The 24,866-nt window shown below is 35.7% G+C and overlaps 1 protein-coding gene across 2 annotated transcripts in view; it reads right to left on the reverse strand.

The window, feature by feature from the left end:
* ESRRG (estrogen related receptor gamma) overlaps window positions 1-24,866 on the reverse strand; it is a 193,362-nt gene that overhangs the window by 150,511 nt on the left and 17,985 nt on the right. For both annotated transcript variants that reach the window (XM_070949018.1, XM_070949011.1), the window contains one exon: window positions 743-1,158. In XM_070949018.1, coding sequence (XP_070805119.1) covers window positions 743-1,158 — 416 coding nt within the window. The remainder of the gene's footprint in view (window positions 1-742; window positions 1,159-24,866) is intronic.

Here is a 24,866-nt window from a genome sequence, read left to right on the forward strand (position 1 = left end):
ATCACACAATAACCTGATTCATACAGTATATGATAAGCTATACCATACCTTATTTGATTTTGACTTAGTGGGTTATGTGATCCTAATGGTTACTCTTTATAAAGTAAAGAGTAACATCTTGTGGAAACGAAGACAATGGATGAATGAACAATGACAATGAACTTAGCACAATGTGAAAGCATATCAGCTGTAATAGTAGAACAGCAATCATTACAAATATTTTAAAATTTAGCTAAAATATGTAAAAATACTTACAAGGCTTATTTGCTAACTTGTATCAAAGAAATACATTAATGTGTTAAATTATAAAATGTATTTTGGAACTGGTCATCTTATTGTTCAAATATACTTTTAAAACACACAAACATACACACACACGAGACAAAATAAAGGCTAAGATAAACATGACAGAGGGTATCAGGAGTTACTTCTGGAAAGTTGTATTAACTTTTGTAAAGGAAGTCTCCCGCATCCAAAGAAGACTGATAAGAAAGAAAGAGGCTTCTATGGATAAAACATCTTAATCTAAAATTTTATATCAAAATAAAAACTGGCAACCTAAACTGTGCAGCCTTCACTCACATAACCATATCAACAGACTATACTGGATCCTAGCACAAGCATGATTTGATTCAATCAAATAATACAAAATGGTTCCATAGAAAACAAAGGGAGGTGGGAGGAGAGACAAAATTGTGCTGTGGTTTTCTTCAGCTGTGAAAAAGGGTAATCAAGCACTGACCTTGAATTGTCCTCTTGAAGAAAGCCTTGCAGGCCTCACATGAAGCCACACCATAGTGATACCCTGATGCAATATCACCACAAACCAAACACAATCTTTTGGGCATTGAGTTCAGCATGTATTCACACTTGGTTTGTGAATCTTCAGCAATGGTACTGGAGCAATCATCGTATCGTTTCCTGACAGACCCATTACCCCCAAGACCGGGGGCTGAAGAGTAGAGTGGTGGTGAATCTAACCCATTCTGATGTCCATTCATGGTTGAACTGTAGCTTCCACTGGCGTCAGAGGAGCCACCAGGGCTATGATGGTTGATGCTGTCCGTCAAGGAGGCGGGACTTGATGGTTCCGTCTTGATATATGACGAACAGCTAGAATCAATGTGTCGATCCTTGCTTGACATTCTGCAAAGAAGCCTGCATTGTAAAGAGAATGGGAGAGAAAGAGGTTTCTGTGCATTAAAGACAATGATCTTTAAACGCGTGCTGCAAGGGCTAAAGACTGTACATCATTCATTCATTAGTCAATACCTCTTGTTTTACATGAAAGTAATCAGCAAAAGCGCATGACAGAGCTGTAGCACTCAAACTGGCTGTAGACAAAAATTATAAAATATATAATACAATATATTTCTTTTAAATCACCTCTCCAAATTCTAAAATTGTCATATGCAGTAATAAATGAATTCACTGCTAAATTGTTCTTAGAACTTCTTTCCTCTATGACAACACATTTATCCTCTCTGGTAACAATAAAAGCAAAGAACATAAAAATTGTTTCTGTATCTATCAGATGAATGTTTTGCTCAGTAAATTCTTTTTTGTCAGCAAGTTTCCTAAAGCATGACTGTACATTCTGTATTGATTGAATCTCAGTATGAAGGAATAAATCAAATTTAAAGAAATTTATAAAGAGATTTTTGATCTCAGATTACAGTGGATAATTAAGCTTGATTTCTGTTTCACAAAATCTAAATGGAATAATTCATAAGCTTTGTCTGCAGTTACATTTTAGTTGTTGTCCATAGGATTAATCAATAATAATGTAAGCATCCAGTACACCTGGAAGACTATATGACATGAAAGCTAATATTTGACTATTTGGAGGATGGGGGGTGGAATGCTGTTGTTGAAAGAAGGAAACAGAAGTTTTACTTGTCAGATGATAAGATCATTGATTTCTTCTTATTAAAAAGGAGGTATTCAAAGTAGTAAAAAACATCTGAACTTGCACATTTTCTGACTGTGAAAACTGGAAAAAAATTCTGCTAAGTGGCAGATTGATTGCTATGTGCTTCTTAACTGAAGAGACAGTGCTGTCATGGCAAACACCATGCTAATGTACTCTTTGAAAGATTTTCAAGAATGCAGCGAAATCTATTTCACTCATGACAGAGGTAAATTTGAGTTGGGTCAATATTCAACAAAAAAATAGCTTCTAATCCTGAAGAACATATCAATCTGACTGATTCATCTATGTCATTCTTATACTAAATTTTAGGTGAAAAAAATACTTTTGGATAAATCGACAGAGTTCTCGACAGGCTTCATGAACTGTTATCAAACTAGAACATGTTACCTTTTAAAAATATGAGTGTTTAATCAAATTTGGAAAGGAAATGTTTTCAGTGAATCTCTTAGTTATCAGAACTTTGGTTCCATCTTCTCAATTAACCAACTATCTCTTGTCATGATATTTTACATAAGTATTGGTTTATTTCAGCAGAGTCAAAGAAATATATTTACACAATATCCTTTCCAAAAGCAAAAGTATAGCTGAAATTAATTTGTTAGAATTCTCATATTCCTTTGCTAAATCAAGATTAAATAAAACATTTATTATCATCTATATACTAACTTAATAATTTAGCAGTCCTGCTAGCTCAACGGATCAAAGTTTGAGATAAAGATATGCACTACAGTAGCCTAAATCTACTACCTCAGCTTGGAGAAGAACTTAAGAAGAGAAGCAATTTCTTATCTTATGAACTCTAACAGGAAATAAAGTGATCTCTTGTTGCCCAATCTTCTAACAAAGAACTTGGAAGAGAAAAGAACACTTTAGCAAGTTCATTTAGAGATTTTAGAGATTTTGTTAGTAACTAATAAAATGCTGCCCTAAACATCCAACAACTCAAGAGGACTGTTTTCTGTACCTGCCTGGTTATTGTCTAAAGCAGTGTTTCCCAACCTTGGCAACTTTTAAGATGGGTGGACATCAGTTCCTAGAATTCTCCACTTAGCCATGTTGAATGCAAATTCTGGGACTTGAAGTCTACCCATTTTAAAGTAGCCAAAGCTGAAAAACACTGGTGTAAGATGTGATTCTGATTGTTTTCTATATTGTCTGTAGTGAAAGGACAGTCATAAAGCACAGATATCCCCTTTTAAATTACCCTTTGAGGTTTCTAAGGATGATTTTTCTTCAGCGGTTAATATCTTATTTAACAATATGGTTTTAATAATTCAAATTTAATCTGAAGTTTATTTTATTATCTCTTTGGTGCGCTGTCCAAAGCTATTTGCATTTTTTAAAATATACATGGATCTGCAAGTATTTACCGCATCCCCCTCAATCATTCTTCCCCAAAGGAAAAAATAACATGGGGCAAGAACATGGCACCTGGAGTACCAATTTTGCTTAGGAATTCCAATAAAGATGCAAAGACTGGGGTAGATTTTCAAGTCCCAAAGTCAGTGCAAATTCTGATTGTTAATTAGAGAGTTTGTCATCAGTTACCTGGACAAATATTATGTTAATAATGAGGAACAAAATCAATATGATATCCAACTAAGGAAAAAGCCCAGCCAAAAATATACTTTTCCACTATTTGAAGAGAATAATGTTTCATTATTATATTGTATTCAATCGGGTTTCCTCTCCATTTTCTACCTTGTGGTGACTAGTGTAATTAATACATCTATAATTAATAAATCCCTCATTCTTTTTTCTTATTCTCAAACATTTTTCTCAAGACTATTTGAAAGAAAATGGATCATTACTGAATTACTGCAATCTTATGAATTCCTTTCAGTGTAGAGTCTTTACAAAAATACCTAATTTATTAATTTATACTTGTTAGACAGCTCTTAAATACATTACAATCTGGGATACAGCATGAAATATTTGGCCACTGAAGCTTGGCTTTCTTCTTGCTGTCTATCAGCAAAAAGTCTATGTCTTCGTTCTGACACAGGATTTGGTATGTCCATAATTAAAATATCAAATAATTCTCTCACAATCTAGTAATTACAGAACTTGACTGTAAGGGCTGGATGCCTCTGAATAACATTTCTCTAGGTTTGAAAAAAAATACAAGCTTTTAAAAATGTTTAGGAATTCATAGGTTTTCTTTCTTATAAAAAAAACTTCATATCACACATAGCTTTTTTTTAAAAAAAAAATAAAAGATTTGATATGAGTGAAGATTTAAGGCACTTAGGATGATTTTTCTTTTGTCCTGAAAAAATGGATAAGGAAAAGATCCTGTGCTCAGTTCTCTGGAATGGATTATGTAATTAACTCGAGCAAATTTAACTGGAAGAAAAACTGCATAATATATTCTTTATATGTCTTATTGTTTGATTCTGGAGATTTATATCTGACTCCTCCACCTAATTCCACTTTGCCATTCTAATCATCACACCAACCACATCTTGTAGGAGATCAGGAAAGAGAGGTAACACACATTCCTTGAAGCAATCTGTGGTAAAGATCTATCTCTGGCTACTGAAGGAATAAAGTGCTACATTAGAAAGTCCATTACTATTCAGGTAACACTATTAAAGCAGCAAAATGGTAAATTCCATTTGTTAGATATGAAATCCTAGCTACTGTGGTTGGTGGCTTTGCATTACTTATAACCAAACCTAAACCATGTCTTAATCATAATTATTTGTGTATGTATATATATTTGATTTATATCCTGCCTTTTACTTAGGTGTACTTCCTCCTCATATTTTTCTCTACAGCCACCATCTTGTGATCTAGGTTGGATCGAGGCTGAGTGACTGGTTCAAAGACTTTCTGTGGATTTCCTTGGCTATGTGACTTTGGACCAGTCTCTTTCTCCCAGCCTAACAGACAATTATTCTGGGGGAAATGGAGAGGAAAATATATAAACACAGCTAAAGGAGATATAGACTAGGTGTGCATATCAATATAGTTTTATCATGATTTATTCAATAAGCCACCATTAATTCAGTTCACACAAGTTAGGTCAATACGAAGAAACCACATTTTGGCCTGGTACAATATATGAACCTAATCACACTATACCACTCCAAGACATACTAGGAGTAAATGGCAGTGGAAATGTACTAGCAGTAGCTCAAGTATATCACTAACATAAAAAGGAGGGAAATAAAGACAATAAAAATTCAAAAATTCAAAATCACCACTGTTGAAAATTTTGTTTTGCTCCCTGAAAGTTAATTTAGCTCTTTTCCCTCTTTTTTGTTCCCATAAATGTTGGAAAAAACATTCCAATTGCAACTACCAGTAGTTAGCACAATACTAATATGCATATTTCCAACCTTGGGATGGATAATACTTCTATTCTGTTTTGGCTAAACCTGTTAGCACTCATTATTTGAGCTTGTTATGAGAGGTACAGTAGTGACAAGTAAAAGAGATCTTTATAACAGAGCAATTATTTCCTAATCATTATTTACTCATTACATTTCAAGTTCCCTTATTAACCTTCCCCACAAAAAGAGTTTGATTCCTATTTCCTTTCTGTACCAGATTTCCTGCAGTCTTTTTTTATATAAGTCTGAAGTATTAACAACTGTCTTTAAATTCAGTCATCAGCCAGTGGTTTTTATTCTAGACTTCACTTCAATCTAAAATTAGAGGCACTAAAATTCATATTAAGTCTAAGAGGACTATAGTGAATAGAACTTTATTTCAAAAAGAACACTTTTTTTCAGAAAAAGGTACTCTTACAATGATGACTTTATTTATCCATAGTCAATTTTACATTGTACTGTTATTATAAGGGGGTTTAGGTCACAGGAGATTAATAAAAATATATAATTGTAGTTAATATTTACAATGAGAAATAATATGTCTCATATTTAAGTGCACAGTATTTATCCTTAAATAAATGTAAATAAAATAAATATAAAAATAAATTATTATTTTTATTTAATAGATTGTACCTTATAGGTACACCTTGTAAGGATAGGAATCAATCCTTTGTTCTGCTAGCAAAGGAGCAAGGAAATAGACTTTTGAATAATTCTGTTAAATTTTTGGAGTTATTTTGTAAGTAAAATAAATTTTCAACCTATTTCAACATTTTTTTTTAAAAAAAAAATCTTCCTGTATGAAACAGGGAATTTTAATGTTGTGTTTGTATATGTAATTTGTTTTCTAAGATGTATCTTGGAGGGTATTTTGCTTCTTTAAAATAGACAACTGAGAGCATGTTGTAGGCCATTGGGGAAGTTCTATGGGAAAACAAAATATGTGAGTTAACCTATCTTTATATAGCTTTATATGTAGCATTCTAAACAGGTTTCATGATTATTCTAACAACACAAAAATACAGATGTTTGTAAAAACAAGAATGCATTAAGATACTCCTCGATTTACAAAAGTTTGTTTAGTGACTGTTCAAAGTTACAACGGCACTGCAAAAAGCGACTTATGACCGTTTTTCTCACCTACAACCATTGTAGCATCTTCATAATCACATGATAAAAATACATTTGGCAACCAAGTCATCTTTATGACAGTTGCAGTATCCTCAGGTCATGTGATCACTTTTCGCGACCTTCTGATAAGCAAAGTCAAGGGAAAGCCAGATTTACTTAAGAACCGTGCTACTAACCTAACAACTGCAGTTATTCACTTAACAACTGCAGCAAGAAAGTCTGTAAAGTGGGGCAAAACTCACTTAACAAATGTCTCACTTAGCAACAGAAATTTTGGACTCCCTTGTGTTCTTAAGTCTTAAATCAAGGACTAACTTTACAACTATCTTTTAATTCTTTCTCCTCCCCACCAGGTTCTATTTTCCATTTGAGCTTTGCCATATTTTATACAGTAAAAGATTTGAGGGGGGGGGGTTAGCTCTAAAAATTGCTTGAAGACATTTTGAGTCATGTTCTAACTGGCTTTCACCTGTACTGACTATCAGCTTCTTTTCAGCATTGTAGCTGGGCAATAGAAAGAGATGGCAAAAGTTCAACCTGAGCCCGTCTGGTTATAAAGAATGTGCTGTAATAGTGAGCTATAACCTGATTTCCTTCAGACTCTTAAAAGAATTAACTTGCAATTTGTACCGACAGCCATCATCCAGATAATAAGGACTATCTAATAAATTTTATCATAATAAAGTAGCATGGATCTGATACTATAAGTCTAACAGCTACCCAGGGATTTAATATATTTTTAAACTTATTTACTATATTTATGTCTTCTTTCTTCTGCCAATGCAAAGGAGTTTAAAAAGCAGCTGATGCTTTCATGGTCTGAATAGAGATGGGAAGAGATACAAGAACAAATTTAACTACCGTAGTCACTGCAGAATTTCTGGGAAGACATTTCTGGGATGACTTCATGAACCATGCTAATAGCGAAGCATATGTTCCATCCTTGATCGCCACTCAGAATTACTACACGCTTCTAGGTACAATGTAAAGGTTGTATTAACCTTTAAAGCTCCCAATAGTTTAAGGTCTAACTTTGAGAGAGTACGTCTCCCCACCCCCACCCCATTACAAGCTGGTCTGGACATTCAAATGTGAAAGAGAAACACTTCTGAAGACACCTTTGCAGTGGTGGGTTGCCCCCGGTTCGCACCGGTTCTATAGAACCGGTAGTAAAACCGGCGGGAGGCTCCGCCCACCGACCCTGATGTCATCAAAATGCTTCTGCGCATGTGCTGAAGCGCACGCACGCCACCCCGCTGCGAACTAGTAGTAAACATAAGTAGAACCCACCCCTGCGCCTTTGGCTTTAGCAGCCTTTCCTATCAGGCATACAAGGGAGAGCCTACTTTTGCATTGGTTTCAGACTATGAAATGCAGCTTTGCTTTTTCCCATTTTCTCTCAAAAATCTAATGTTATTATCATCTTTGGGAGGGGGTGTCATGGGAAATTGCACTGTTTTGCTTGATAAACCAACTTCACTTTTCAGTTTGAACAGAAAACAGTCATAGAATTAAGTAATAGTTTTATTTATTTATGTTAATATATAATTTAATTTAAATGCCACCCATCTCACCAACAAGGTGACTCTAAAATAATTTGGAGGAGAGGAAAAGAAGAGGAAGCAGGATCTACTGGTAGTTCTAGGGCTAGAGATTTCTCCAGCAATACAGAATACATTTGCATCTCTAAAATATATTAAGGCAGTCATGGTACACATATGTACCCTAAGTTCATCTAGCCCAAATAAGTTGGACCAGTATCTAGTTACCCATAGAGTAACTATTCATTTTACTTATTTACTCAATGAATATCTCATTTTTCTTCCAGACAAGAGTGGTGGAACTACCAGAATGGTGGTTACATTTATTTAATATTTAGTTATTAAATTTATATGCTACTCATTTCACTGTTCTGAAAAAAACTAGGTGTTTATATTTAGCATAAATGCATACATATAAAAACTTTAACAGTATTAAAGTTAAGGTTAGCAACAATTAAATAAAATGTTAATACCAAGAGTATGGATGGTATAGGAATAGATTTTTGTCTCTCTCTTAATCTACCACCTCCAGCATAGCGCGCCTCTATCAGGGTCCGAAGCGAACTAACAGAGTCAGATTTTAAGGCCTTTCCAGAAGACCAGAAGAGTGAAGGCACATCTCACCTTTGGAGGAAAGATCTTCCATCCTCTGCTGAGAAACAATTTCTCCATTAGCCATAATTCTTTGGCTGACAGGGTCCAAAGAAGGCCTCTCCTGCCAGTGTGAGTGGGAATGATGAATCCCACTAGAGTAAGAAAATACCTCGGATAACCTGGTCCAATACCATGAAGGACTTTAAAGGTCCAACACTTTCAATTGGACAAACTGGCAATCAATGCAGCTCACCTAACAGAGGTATTACATGGGTCAGCTTAGGGACCTTCAGAACTGCCCATGCCACTGCATTCTGTACCAGTAGTAGCTTTCAAATATTCTTCAAAGGTAGCCCCGTATAGAGCACACTGCAGTAATCCAACCAAGATATGACAAGGGCATGAATGTGTGAACACAGTTATCCCACTGAAATCAGGTGGACATAAAACAGTTGGAACTAAATAGGTCCAGAATTCAGTGGCTGTACTCTCAGCATGACTAAATCTCAAATTAATTTAATAAGATACAGACACATCAGTATTAAGTAAATGAAAACCAGCTATATATTTAAATTTCTGTTGCACAAATGAGGAGGAGGCGGAGGGGAAGGAGGAGGAGGAGGCAGCTCTAGCAACATGCTGGAACTTGTAATTTATATTTGAAAATAAAGTCAACAAAGAATGAGAACATAGAAAATTGTTGTGGCCCACCAGCTGCCAGCGGAGCTGGTGGCAGACTCGGACCATGAGGAGGTTGGGAAGGAACTTGGGACAGTTCTGGAGTCTGGGGAAGGTGCTGATGGATGCTCTGCTCTGCAGAGATAGAGCCAAGGTCATCCAACATTTCCCAGCCACCGGAGAGGTAGCTGCCTTTGGAGGCTGATATGAATGAGGAGGAAGAACAGCTGGGGCCTGTTCCAGATGCACACATGCACAGAGAAGTTAGGAGAGGTGAACAACGGAGGACAAGGAGTCAACTCAGGAAGCAAAGCACACATAGATGCTGAATGGCCCCTCCCTGGTTGGGGAATAAATGGAAGGGGAGTGGTTGTCGTAGGAGATAACAGTTTGTATTTTTGAAGATTTTGCTCATTGTGTTTCGTGCCACCAAGACTGCTTGCCAGAACTTAATTTGCAGCCTTTCGGCTGGGAGCCCATGGCCTTGCAATTATCGCAAGGAACTGATAAGATCTATTACTGCAGTTAACTCCTTGAAGGACTATTGCCTGGACTTTTTGGTGGGTGAATGCAATTAATTCACAAGAGGTAAATAAAGAGGGATTTTTCATGACAAGGAGTCTGTTTCTTGCTTCTGCTTAGGCTGGGTCAAAACAAGAATACCAGAATCCAAAGGGAGTGATTACTGTACTTCTTGTGTGAAAAAGCAAAAAAATCTCAAAGTTGCTTCCTCTGCCCAAATACGCTGCTCACCTCAAGGCACTGACTCGCCAGCTCTTGTTATGGAGTTGAGTTACAATCTCAGCTGAGCTACTTTACAATGACTCTTTTTTTTTCTGCTTCAGCTAATTGCACTCTAGCAAAGTGGCAAAATGTGAATCACTTAGTGGGAAAATGGGCACCAGCTGCTATTGTCAGAGAATGGCAATGCCGAAAAAAAAAGGAAAGCGACTGAATGAAGTGTCATGTCAGAAATCAACGGTGCAACGTGTGATTTGAGAAAACATGACTACTTTACAGAGACAGGGTGTCATTATGGCATCACTGTAATACGATGCTTTGACAACTGCTGTGTCTAACATATCATCATTGCATTAAGGTGCACTGGCTTAGTTGGGAAACGAATAGAAAGTTTTTCCCCCCTCTTTTTTAATAAGAAAAATCTTAAGAGGTCCCTGGTTAACCTTAATGGATGAGACTATTACTAATCATAACAAATCCTATCTCAAAAGGTCCAGGCCCGGACCAGGGGAGAGTCAAGCAAACAAACACAGGAAGCTAAGCAACTCAATAATCCTATCTCTAAAGGACATTTCACTATATCAAGGTTGTCCTTAATAAATATCTGTACAGAAATAAATAGGATTTTTTTCTTATTTCATTTGCATGTATGTGTGTTTATGTGTGCATGTACATACACAAACATATCCTCTCTTGTGGGAGATTCATAACATCCTTTTCTTACACCTATGCTGAAAAGCAAGTATACTGCACTACGCACTATGTTGGTATTACAAATGAACACTGAGGAGACAATAGACCCCATTAAAAAGAGGGCACATAACATGTTTCAAAACTATCCTTCTCTTCACCCTATTCAATCTCTCCCTCTCTCCTTCTCTTTATCTTGTAACACTAATTAATGTGGGGACAGTTTCAAAGTGTTCCTCAGATGAAAAACACATTTGTAGTTGGCACACAAAGGTTATCTCAAATAAGCAAGGATGAATCCATCCCATAACCACAAGAAGAGAGAATCTAGTGTGATGCAACATCACAGGATTCAGAAAATTAGGAACTGCAACAATATTGTAGCAGATATGGGTTAAATCAAAAGCAGGCATAATTTGTTTTCAGTTAATTTCCTTAGCCTTCTTTGTCTTCAGATTTAGCTTTGCTAAAACCTGTGGTTGCAAATAAGTGTTTCAATCAATTCTGAGTTAGCTTCTTGTGTTTATGCGCTAAATGTTACATGTAAACAATTGATGGATCAATGCTATTGTGACATGCATAATAACAATATGTAATTATATATGCAATGTTTCGCATAATTAACTGGCAAAAATATTCATCAACATAACAATTATTTTGGCAATAGTGTGGAATCTATATGCCTATAAACCATGCACATTTTATATCTATCAAGTTTATAGAACTCTTTTATCTATCATCTCAGTTGGGTTTTGGCATTATATGACAAGAGAGAGAAAGAGAGATATGTGTTTTCCTTTCCTGCCAAATTCAGATCAATTCTTATGTCATTATTCTATATCTAATGTATTTCACTGATAGTCGCCATTATCCTAATGACTTTTAAGCAATGTAATAATTGAAAAAATACACTTGCATTAAACAAACTACTGCTGTTTAATCAATATTAGTGAGACAAAGTGTTTTAACAAGTCTGTATATATGCACTAATGTAGCTTTCATTAAATGTGTCCTTAGATATGCACCATCGCTGTAGTTGTTGGGGCAGACAGATCTTTAAAGGCCATGACATGATGGTAGATTTTACTTGCAAGGTCAACATTAGCAACAATAGTTCCCTGTCCTTATACTACACAAATCATGACTAGTTCAACACAAAGAAAACCAAATTACATGGCTTTAGGCCTACAGGGGGAGAAGAAAATTAAGGCAATATGCAATGATTATGTCTTTATGATTTAAACAGAACAACCAATATTAAAATTAAATGTAAACAGGTAGTCCTCACTTAACAATGGTAATTGGAACCAGAATTATTCCATCACTAAGCGAAGGAGTCATGGAGCATGATATCACCTGCGTGCACCATTTAGTGACAGAAATTTCAGTTGCTGTTGTTAAGCAAATCACCATGGGCCATTAAATGAGGATATAAGATGATCAACATTTGTATCCTCAGCCTGCTTCCCCATTGACTTTGTTTGTAGAAAGACAGGAAAGGTTACAAAGGAGGGGTCCTTGGTGCTCTCTGAGTTTGCTTGCTTTCTTGCAGACGTTTCATTACCCTAACTAGGTAATCATCAGTACTAGTAAGGAGTGCTGTTTGCTGTCAGTTTATATTCTGTTGTCTTACCTGTCTGTGTGGGTAGGAGCGGTCTTACAGATTCTTTGGTTGGCCTGTTTACTGATGGTTCTTTGGCAGTTTCTTGAATGGGGGATTGCTTACTTGACTGTTGGTCTGAAGCAGTGGTGAAATCTAAAATTTGTTACTACAAATTGGGTGTGGCTTAGTGGGGGGGTAATGTGACTGGGTGGGCATGGCCAATTTTTTTTTTAACTTTTAAAACCATTTTTTCTACAACCTCTTTGGCCAAGAGGTTGTAAAAAAATGCTCTGATGATCCCAGCTGAGCCACGCAATCATCAGAGGCTATTTTTTTTTTTTACTTTTAAAAGCATTTTTTTCGTCCGAAGAGGTTGTAGAAAAAAATGCTTTTAAAAACGTTGCCTTTCCAATTGTTGAATTTGTACACAGTTTGGTCAGTTCAAACACGTATTAGTTGGGTTAAAGAATAAATGACCACTGATTTATAAAGCAATTTTTGTGCAGAAAGGAATGTGCAATATCTTGAGTCACATGCACCTCACTGCATTCAGTTCCTTTAAACTATTTTATCCCATGTCATGCTGTGGAAAAAACAGCCTGCAGAAACTTGAGGGGGAGGGCAGATTTCACTCCTTTTCTCTGCAGGCATCTTTTAGTATAAATAGTTAACCTCCTACAGCTTAATAGTCAAGCGGGCATTCAGGTGTTTAATAAACACGCACAGCTTTAAATTCACTGCATCCCAACCATGCATTGGGCAGCAATCACGAGGTTCCTGGGAGGAACTCGGACTTAAAGGTCAGGAACATTTGTGCACATAGACCAGTCTGGGTTGTAGTAAAGGTGGTTACTACAGTAGTATGAACAACTCATGTTACACAGTGTTCATTCTTCTTTGACTCCCCATTTACCTAGCATGTTGCTTTTAAAAAAAAATTTCATTCAAATGTTTCATTTTTTTAGCCATATTGAGCTGCCCTTCTCCTGTATCGTGGTAAATAATTGGGAGCAATCAGCAAAAAAGTTCAGTTTTTTTCCAACCCAAGTCAGCATGTGCCTCCTCTTCTTTTCCCCTCCTGCAGGCTCAAAAGCTCACCTGCTAATTCACAGATGCACACCTGGAGCAAGGAGGAAGGATAAGGATAAATCTTATAAACAAAGCTGCCATTCCCTCCCACCCCTGCTCACCCAGCATCCTTTTAGACAGACAGAAATAAGAGAAAGCAATCCAGCATTGCATTCAGTCAAGAAAACAAAATAAAGATACCACAAAAATAACGGAAGATTTATTTTAGGATGTAACAGGCTTTTCAAATAAGGATTATATTGAAGTGATTACAACATCAAAAGCAGTTACTTGTGCCAGTCACAAATCTGGTGCTATGGATCATGTGTGCCTATTTGTCTGTCATTTTTCAAAGAAATAAGAAAAGAGCAATAACATAAAGAAGGAAATGCAGCCAAGAATCTCCAGGCTCAAGACTTTAAATTTCAATTGTTTGCACTTTTAAAAACTGTTACTATCTATGCACTGGAAATATTAAAGAATAGTTGAATATTATAATCATCATCCGTAGTTATTTACTCTGTCCCTCTCAAACTACAACCTGTATTTATTTTATCTATTTATGAAATGAATGAAATGTATAGGCCGTCACAGTCCATCATGACCATGTGGCTTAAAAAAATAAAAGACAAAAAACACAAATATAAATAACCTAAAATAGAAATCCAGAAAAATAAGCACAGTCTGATAGACCAAAACATTGCCCAAGGGGACCAAGGCCTGTATATGTTAGACGCTCTCTTAAGAACCAGTTGTAAACAAGTAACAGTATACCCATTAAATAAAATGTTTTAACAGAAACATAAACAAATGTATCCCCCAAAGTGGTCATGATTTATCCCCAAATACCTTTGCCTACTTCCCCATTCTTAAAAGGGAAAGGGAAAAAATGCTGGACAGGAGTAGGCGAGAAAAAGAATGGAAAACTAGCACTTGGCAAGTTGTGAAATGACGTTTTCCTGCAATCAGCATTTAAGTGAATGTTTGTCCCAGTATGCTACACCATGCTGTCAGCAAGCAGCAGGGAGTCGTTGAGTTGTTACTACATTTGATTTGACTGCCAGGAGGGAGCTTTATTTCCACTAACTGTTAGTTGCCAGCTCTGAGGATATTGCCTTCATGTCTTCGGAAAGGATTCCCTCCCTATTCTGTATCTATTCCCCCCTCCCCACTTTGCTTTCCAGAAATCACCCCAAATTAACCAGACAAGGCATCCCACTCTGGCCGAATGTAAACCTACTGTAGTGTTATTAGCACCCAGGGGGCTTGAAAGTGGAATTTGCCTTTATGGGAAGAAGCAGCAGAGTTCCATTTTTTTACCGGTGACTTGGTCAAAATAAAAATAATGCCAGTTCGTTGTTTACTATTCTTTCTTCAACTCACTGATTTTGATACTTAAGAACTAATTGGAGTAGATCTGACAAGAACTGTTAGTAATGAAAGCATTTTTTAGAAAAAAATGATTGCACATGTATCAGCAGGGGGGAAAAAAATCCTCCTAGGAGACCGACTAAGAATTCAGACTGAATGGAAAAGTAATTAACACTAAAGAGCTATAAGTGTAATTAAAGAAATTTCATTAAAGGAAGACAGGTGATCCTACTTTCCTAAACGCGACAAGATGCTGTATAAAAATGAAAGAGAAGTCAGTTTCAGTGAGTGGAGCCGGAAAGCCATGTCTTTAACCAGATCAGATTCTCAAAATTGGCTGTCAAGACGGGATTGTTGTGATTTGTACCCGTCTATCAAGTGCACGAAAGAGAAAGACGGAGAGAGAAAAAAGAGGCAAAGCTGCTGTCGCTTCCATTCGCAAAGCACCTTTAATTTCCAATGCACCATCTGTTACAAAATCTAATTCATATTCTCTCCCCCCCCTCCTTTAATCTGATTTAGTCCTGTAATACTAATTCTTTTACTATCCTTATGAGCATGGCTCTCAAGGAAAAGCTTTGGTTCTGGGTTGCAAAGAAATTGAATATTCTGTAGTTAAGGTTCTAGTGACTTAAGTGAAGCATGCCCTCCATTAAAATGCACCCCAGTAAAGAGATTTGTTTCCAGCCAATGCAGAGATACGGAATTTCTTGCAGTCGGGAAAGGGGAGGGGGGAAAGACAGAAGGGGAAATACACAAAAGGGAATAAAAAATATGATAGGAAAGTAGGCTGGGGACATGAAAGCAGAGGTTGTCATAAAATACAATTGTTGTCAAGTTTAGTCACTTTCAGTCCTAGCTATAAAATCTCTTTTTCTATGGTTTCATAAAGAAAACCTAAAACTGCATTTTCATTAAAGGAACAAAAAAAATGAGTTGTAGATATAATAACAAGGGAGCAGGAAAAAAATGTAACTTATCCAATATGGCATGATGAAAATTGTTTTAATTGTTATTGGACCCAAATCAAGACAAGTTTTATTTGTAATGCAATTGCCTCATGTACATCCAGGCAATAACATATAAGCTCTACTGTAGGAGCCCACAATGAATGAAGGGAAGAAATACAAATCCAGGACAGAAATCCAGGATGCAATGTTCAGCGCACCTTCTGGCTCAGCCAGTCATCTAAGAAGATCCCTTCAAGCTTCTTTTATACTTAATGGAAATGTCATGTCAGAAATATCTGAGGATTTACAGTTCGTCAGGAACTGTACTGTATGTAGAACTGGGAGATGTTTAAGTGCTTAGAACTTTTTCGAGAAAAAAGAAGCACTGTATATAAAGTGATTTTTTCCAGGGTTTGGCCAAAGGTTACAAAATTTGATTATCAAGTTTAGAGGTGACAAAAAAAATAAACATGCACCTTAGAAGGCAGTTATCACAATACAGAAGGATTTTTACTCTTTGGAACATTGGACAGAAACCAGAAATATGAATTTCAATAGGGATAAATGTAAAGTCCTACTTTTGGATAGGAAAAATCAAAGGTGGGATAGAACGTGAGCCATGGTGGGGCAGTGGTTACAGTGCAGTACTGCAGGCTAATTCTGCTGACTGACTGCAGTTTTGCAGTTTGATTCTCACCAGCTCAAGGTTGACTCAGCCTTCCATCCTTCCAAGGTTGGTAAAATGAGAACCCAGATTGTTGGGGGCAATATACTGACTCTCAAAACTGCTTAGAGAGGGCTATAAAGCTCTGTGAAATGGTATATAAGTCTAAGTGCTATTGTTATTGCAACAACACTGGGGTAGCAGTATATGCAAATAAGATTTGGGTACCTTCAGGGATCATAAACTGAACATGAACCAACATTGAGATGCAGCTAGGAAGAAAAGCAAATGCAATCCTAGAATACACTGATGCAGTGGGCAAGATCAAGATCACTCATTGTTCCTCTTATATTGCACTGGTCAGACAACATTTAGATTATTACATCTAGTTCTGGATACTGAGTTTTAGGAAGGACACTGAGGATAGCAGAGGACAGAAACCAAGCTGATAAGGTACCTGAGAGGAAAGATTTAAGAAGAATAGTTGGATGTATTGGGTATGCTTATCCTTGAGAACAGAAGGCTCCGGCCGGGGAAAACATGACATCTGTCTTCAAGTATCTGAAAGGAAGTCAGTGTAGAAGATAGTGCAATATTCTTCAGAACTGTTTCAGAAGTCTGGACATGAAGCCATGGTTTGCAAAGAACTGGATCTCAGAAATACATTACCCAGAAGCAGATTTTGGGGCATTGGGATAAATGTCCTTATTCTAAAAGCTGTTCAGCATCAGAACAGACTGCCTCTAGTGGTGGTAAGCTATCCTTTGCTACTGGTATTTAAAAAGAAACTAGGTGGCCATCCATCAGGAAATCCTGTAGAATCTGCAGAATCCTGCATCTAGCAGGAGGTTGAATAACTCTAATACCCCTTCCAACTCTTACAGTCAGTTATTTTAATACAACTCAAAACATCACATCTGACAAACAACATTAGGCTTAGTCCAGAATAGCAAAGATTTGCAGACAGGAGAATGAAGAAGACACTACAAAAAAATTGAAATATTGAAGAGCAAAGAATCAGATATGGCATCACCAATAGAGTAGAACCCGATCTGGGATGCAGAAGGGAAGTGAGGGATAAATCATAAAGAGTACAATGCATCACTTTCCAGGCAAATCCAGTTTGTGGCAGCAAATTTATGAGGCAAAGTCTCCTCTTTATAGAATACATCTAGCTAAATAACTATTCTTCCACAATTTGCTTCCTATGTTCGATCCCAAAGAATATTCTGTGAATATGGAGATATATAGTTTTCCATAGTAATTCAAGGGTTTAAAGAACTAATCAAACCATCTGTGATGTATTTACCTAGAAAGGTTCACTGATCCCCACTGAGCCTTAAAATATACACACACATACACATATGTGGAGGATTATAGGAGGAGATACCGACTTTGTCTACAGGTTTTTTTGAACAATTCAATATTTGAGGCCAGTTTTTTTTGCATTTTTTTCTATTAATAATCAGCACTTGCTTGATTCTTTCTCTTCAGCCATTCCAGAATCTGTTCATCTTGTCCCTTTATATGATAGCCATTTAGAATTATAATTTCAATCATTGGCTTCTCCAGGGCTACACCTTTAGATCATTTTTCAGCTTGCATTTTATCACACTCTTGATGTCCCTTCCTAGGACTAACAATTTGCTAAAGTGGCTGAATGCTAGCCTGCTGATTTAGACCTAGCAATCATCACACCTGTCTTCAGAACTTTTAGTCTTGCAATGTATTCTGAATATGGAGCTTTTGCCAAAAGCTGTTTGAAAGTTACAGATGATACAAAATATCATGTCTTGCATCCTAGAAAGGATAAGCAAGAACGTATTACATCAGAACTGTACTGTGACATACAATTTTACAGACACATCTGTGGTAAATAATGCTATATGCACTTTCAATGTATGGCTAGGTTACCATGGTTTAGCTTGCATCCTGAAAGACTATACTATGTTGTCATATATAATCACAGCACATACAAGAAATAGTTACATTCTGGCCCTGAATTATGCATCTCTCTTATTCACATATATGTTAAAACTCATCACAGCTTCAACTTTAAAGGGATTTTTTTTAAAAAAAAAAGTATTTGGGATAATACATGTTAGGACTTTCATCTTTCATCTGAAAAATAATTCCTGTAGGAATTATACATATAATGAAGTTCTAACATATGTGAAAAAAAACCCTGAATACACTATATTTTAAGGAAGGACACAATACAGGTCACGGGTGTCAAACTTGCTGTGTCACATCGCCGTCACGTGATGTATCACAACATTTTTCCTCTTTACAGAGTGGGGTGGGTGTGGCCTGAGCGTGACACATCCTGCCTGTGGGCTGCCAGTTTGACACCACAGGTACAGATGATACTCTGCTGATCAGTTCTGTATGAATTTTGAAATAGTCTTTGTTTGGGTTCATTCTAGAAATAATGGATAACTTTTAGACAAAATATCTCTTTACAGTGAAGAAATCCTTGTTTGTAAATTGTAAATACTCTAGGGGATTGTGGGGATCTTGGTTTTAAAAGAGGTAATTATGGAAATAGATCAATCAAATCAAGATTTTAAGCCATTAACGAACAAATGGCTTAAAAGTATATGGCCAAATTTTACCCCTTACAATAGTAGTGGTAGATGCTAAAGCAGGAATCAACATGATAGATGTTATTATCTCTTACAATTTTTCAGAAACAGAGTTGTATGTTCAACACTGTTTTTCTGAGAATGACATACCATTGTTTTTAACTGAAGTGTTTGTTTTTTCTTGCAAAGTCAATGTATTTTGTTGTCTATTTAAAAAAAAAAATCCAAAACAAAAGCAACTAATGGCACAAGAAGATAAAATTAACAGAAACTTGTCAGCAATGTTGATCTACGTACAGTCAAAAACAGTGGTGAAATGTAAAACTTGTTACTACCTGTTCTGTGGGTGTGACTTGGGGGGTTAATGTGACTGAATGGGCATGGCCAACTTTTTTTAAAAAACTTTTAAAAGCATTTTTTCTACAACCTTAAGAGGTTGTAGAAAAAATGCTTTAAAAAGCCTCTGACCATCCCAGCTGAGCCGCGCGATCATCAGAGGCTTTTTAAAAAACTTTTTAAAGTATTTTTTCGGCCAAAGAGGTTGTAGAAAAAATGCTTTTAAATTTTTTTTTTAAAAAAAGCCTCTGATGATCGTGCGGCTCAGCTGGGCATGGGGGGGGGCAGGGATGTTTGCTACCGGTTCTCCGAACCACCTGCCACCATCGGTACCGGATCGGGCGATCAGGTCCAAACCGGGAGCATTTCACCCCTGGTCCAAAATGTGCCTGTGTTTGCATAGCCTATGTATATGTCAATGATGGCTGGAGAATTCTGGGAGTTAAATTCCATGTATCCGAAAATGTTCTGTGCTGAGAAACACTTAAATGTGTATGACTGTGTATATACATGCACATACACTTACACACATAAGCATACATATATACCTGTAGCAGTGTTTCTAAACCTTGGTCATTTTAAGATATGTGGTATTTAACTCCCAGAAATCTGCAGTCAGCACTGACATATGCATACTGTAAGAAATAAATATTTAAGAGGAACAGCATTGTGGATAAAAAAAAAAACTGTTCAAGGAAAATAGCAAATCTGCCCACTTAATACTCAACTACACGGAACATCAACATTCCTTTGCCTTTGTTGTCTGACTTTCAAATGGCTGGAGTGTTTGATTGTATTCATTGTGTATTTGCTTCAGAAGAAAAAAAAGTAAACTCAGGTATGATAATAGTGATATTTGATGTGACTATTTTAATGCTATAAGGATTGTACTCCTTTATTTCTTGGAAAATCTAAATTGTTTATGAGAGTGAAATGGATTAGGTCACAAGGGTTTTGTATATAGGAAAGAATCAAAACTAGTTTATGCACCTGAAGCTTTAACTAAATTGGCATATACTTGTCAGATCTAGTAAATTGACTGTAAATAACATTGATTTCAGTTTAACAGTCAAACACATAACTGCATGTGCTCAAGACGTAGGGGTGAAACAAGCAAACAACCACAACAACAACAAAACAATTCTCAGAAAGGAGCTAGTATATAATATTAAATATGAGCATAGCAAATTACATTTAATTGAAGAAAGATTGATAAATAGATAAATTGCATGAAACTTTATAACATTCCAAGCAAGGTCAGAAATTGAAAAATCTTCCAATACATTTGCAAATATACTTAAAGAAGCAGCACTGAAATAAATTGCTAATGCTGGTACGAGTTCCCATCTTCCTCAATGTTACCCACGCTAAACAACTTTTCCATCTATTGTCTTCTAAATAAACACAATAAATGTAACCTGAAGACATTTTGCATCTTCCATTTCACTTACATCCAGAAAAATCCAGATGCTAAATGAGGTATCTGACATCACTGTCCCAATTCTCATTTTGAAGTCTACTTAGCAGATGCATACACCATCAAATTCAGAATTATAAATAGACTGTAAATACGGTCTCTTTCCGTTGCCTGGCTGTATCAAACATGCCATCAAATTTAAACAGGAATATCTTCTAAAACATCTGTCACCACAAAACAAATAAATGATAGCCAGATTATGGTGTGTGATTGGTTCACTCTGCATTACAGAGAGATTGCTAGTCTAAAGGTTTTTATTAAATATGAAAGCTTAAGATTTATGTTATGGGTGATGAGGCCAAGAATGCTGTGAAAGTGAAAAAATATGGCAACAGTATGCAGTACATCACTGGCAAGATAATTATTTATATAAAAAGTTGGCATTCTTAGACTTCCAATACATAGCAGATGAAATTCATATATTCAAAGGAGACATAATAATAACCTGTCGGCCGGTAGTGATGGATATGTTTTTAATCCAAATGGCCACAATCTTCAGTCTACCTGTCACAAAGGAACAAGGGGAAATGGATTTTTTCTTTCATAATTCTTAAAGTTGAAAGAGAAAAATCTAGAAGCATGATAAGTAGACCATTCCAGTGGACAGATGGACAGGTAATAGCATAAAATGAACACTCCCAGTGCTTTCACTAACCCTGTTTTCCATCTTTATACTGACAAATATAATGACAGGAATAGTTTTCTTTGCAAACAGCACCATTGTTATTAAAGCAAACTAGACAAACGTTTAAATTAAGAGTTTAAACAAAATATAATTAACATATTGGAGTTCTTCTCTGCGAAGAAGAACAGAAAATAACTTCAGGTGATTTTTCTTACTAGTAATGTGTGGCTTTGATGGTCTCCTTTGAAGCTTCAGTCTGCATGCTACTAGATTGACCTCTCATTCTTTCTTTAATTAATCAAATTCATCCACTTAAACTGGGCTGATATGTACTATGCATATTCTTCAAATTCTCTCAAGAGAAAGGAAGGGATTAAGACTCACAAGTGTTCTCATACTCCATCCGCACACTTTTCCTCCCAGAGGAACTCACCCACTCCTCACTCTTCCTCCCTCTTTGTGTAGGAAAAATATTAACTGAATCTGGATGATCATATCTTGGTTTAATAAACTAAGATATGACAAAAGCTTCTGTCCACATGAGCAATTTCTTCATTGTTCCCTTTATATGAATCCTTTGAATTTGCCTGACTAGAAAAGAATAGTCAATTGGTTTTAATCGTAGCTTGCGTGAAAGGGACTTATGGGCAAAAGTAGTCAAGACATTATTGTCTGAATAAAACTATGATCTGTAGAAAACAAGAGATACATTTTTCCTATTTAAAGTTCTTACTACTTTAGTAAATAATTGCGAGCAAAAAATTTTAAAGAAACAAAATTGTATTTTCTCATTTGTGGTTATATTTGTTGTAAATTCATAGCAATAAGGTATTTCCTTTTCAGATTTGTAAGTTACAATGGATTTGACCATAAAAATAAAATATATGGGAGGTGGGGGATCATCAGAATAATCTGAAATAGGTTTGGGGAGGTGGGATTCAGCTAAGATAAATGAAAACCTCCACCATTGGATGGCAGTATAATTGCAGTTATTGACATTTTTCTGAGGTAGTATTCTGGTTTTCTGTTTAATGTTTCAGGCATCCATCTACAAATTATGATGGATTCTTAAGTCATCACAAAGCCTTTATGCAAAATGAGCAAAGACTTTGCTTTAGTCCAAACAGGCGAAAGGTACAACAGAAATTAATATTGCTCTATTCTAGTGGAAACTGTTCTTCTAAATCTTGTTTTCCCCCCCTCAAACTATTATGGTTTTTAATCAGTGAATATGAAAAACATGTCACTGAATTCAGGTACGTCCTTGTTTTCTCAGTATTCAGCTCACAACAATGCGCTGAAACCAACCTCATGATTGGTCCAAATAGCTTTGTTTGCTGAATTACCTTCTGTTTATACTCTTCACTAATTTCTGAAAATGAATTTGGCAATTAGAAAAAGTGAGAGATTGGCAACATTAGAGATGCAGTATGCAGAAGGGAGAAAAATGTTTCCTATCCCAAACTAATTTTAATATGACTCATTTCTTCTGCTAGAGCTCAGGAGCAAATGTGTCATTTGAGGTAATATACCCATTTGGTCTCCCAGAGAAATTAACTACTTAGTTCCTTCCAAGCTTTCATTCATGAATGGCTAACAAGTAAGACAGAAGGAAGGAAAGAAAGAAAGTTTTATCCTCATTCACCTGGTCTTTCATCTGACCGCTTTACTTTGTTACTTTGCACTTCTTTTTGACTCAGACAAACTTACAAATAAGTTTCTTATCAAAATCACCATACACTTGAAATATTTTAGCACTCCACACTCCATGCTAATGGGGAACATGTATTTCTAAAAAGGAAGTTTGAATATATAATATATAATTAAATAACATATATAATTAGTTTGCATCGCTTCTATAGAAAATTATTCTAACTGTAAATGGTTTTTTTTAATTAAAATAACTTGAAGTGTCCTGAAAACAAAATTGATTATCAGGTATCTCTTTATATTTATTTAGAGATATTTCTTTATTTCACTTACTCAAACCAAACATTAAGTGTTAAGAGGAGAAAGGAATGCCCAGCACTTAGATCCAATTGTGTAATGGAAATAATGGAACTCTGTGTAACATTATTAAGTAGTCCCGTAGATGCTGCATAATCCTATAATTAATAAATAATGTCAATAAAGAGCCATATTAATGCTGACATCAGAATTAAAAGCTAGCTTTTAATGCAATTTAAACTGACTGCGAAAGCTTAAACTTAGTTGTTACATGAAGCCTAAATAAAGCCATTGTTTACATTCATAGGAACTTGTGCTCTTAGCTAAAATGTGTAGGTAAATTTTAAATCCATAACTTCTGCTTAATCTTCAATGTTTTTCTTCAAGTACAATAAATACTACAGTGTTCAACTGATGATACAATATATCTATATAAAATAATGCTAGATGAAAATTTTGTGGGGAAACAATCTGGGAACTGCTTATTTTAATTGCTCTGCCATAGCAGGCTATTTTGGATGTTCTGTATTGTCCCCTATCCCGTGGGCTTTGTCACCTAATTCCCATAAAATAATCTTAAAAATATCTGTCAGTGATATGATAAAAAACTACACCGTAACAGAGCATGACATCTATCTAATAGAGGTGCATATATTATATATATTCACTTGTACATGCATACACTATTAAATATTCTTCACGTCCTATGTTAAGTATTATTCTACCCCATTTATACATTTATACATTTGTAGAGTCATTATTAGGCTTATCAGGATGCCGCATGCCAACGTAACAAATTTTTTCTGTTTGCTGATCAGAACCATAAAACTAAGCATTAACAAAATCAAATAACTGCAAAAGTTACATTTTCCAATATAGCCACTCTGTTAAAAAAAAAAGTTTAATTGGTTTGCTTAATATATTAACAAAATAAGTAAATAATCTGTGGTATGAATGCAATATCAGGCACCCCAATATTTTATTGATTAAAAACTACATGAAATTTGCATAGCAAATAATTAAAAGAATAGTGTTTTAATTTGAAATAATACAAATAAATTCTTGGAGTATTTTTATGCATGCCACTAGAATCATTCTCATAACTATTTATTACAAGTATGTGAAGTTATCCTAATAATAGCTACAAACTTATTGACTTTAAACAACATTAAAAGAGTTTTGCATCAGAACTGAAAATAGATTTGACAAGAACTAACCTTAAAGAAAGAAATCCACTCAAATCCCTTTGAAGATTGTGGCTGAATTTCATGCAAATCTTAGAAAAGTAGGTAGGCAGCTAAGATATCAAGATACTATGTTTCCTTATTGTACAAATCTAAAAGTAGGCAAAGCAGTGATACCTAACCCTGATTGTTTTTTTTAATAGAGACTCATCTGATGAAAAATTCTTCTTTTATGTTTGGCTTGGAAAAAAAGCCAAACAAAATTAAACCTGCTTTAGGGTATTGCTAAAGTACTGAATTTTCTCCTCTGTTACAGAAGTCTAACGTCTGAGCTGTCTTCATTGTGTCATAAAAATTGCATTAAACAAGTTTTGTTTTTATTAAAACTGGAAGAATATTTTGAAAAACTT

Source organism: Pituophis catenifer, unplaced genomic scaffold (genome assembly GCF_029215685.1).
Source record: "Pituophis catenifer annectens isolate HBS135680 unplaced genomic scaffold, rPitCat1.0.hap2 SCAF_1, whole genome shotgun sequence".
Lineage (NCBI taxonomy): Eukaryota > Metazoa > Chordata > Lepidosauria > Squamata > Colubridae > Pituophis > Pituophis catenifer.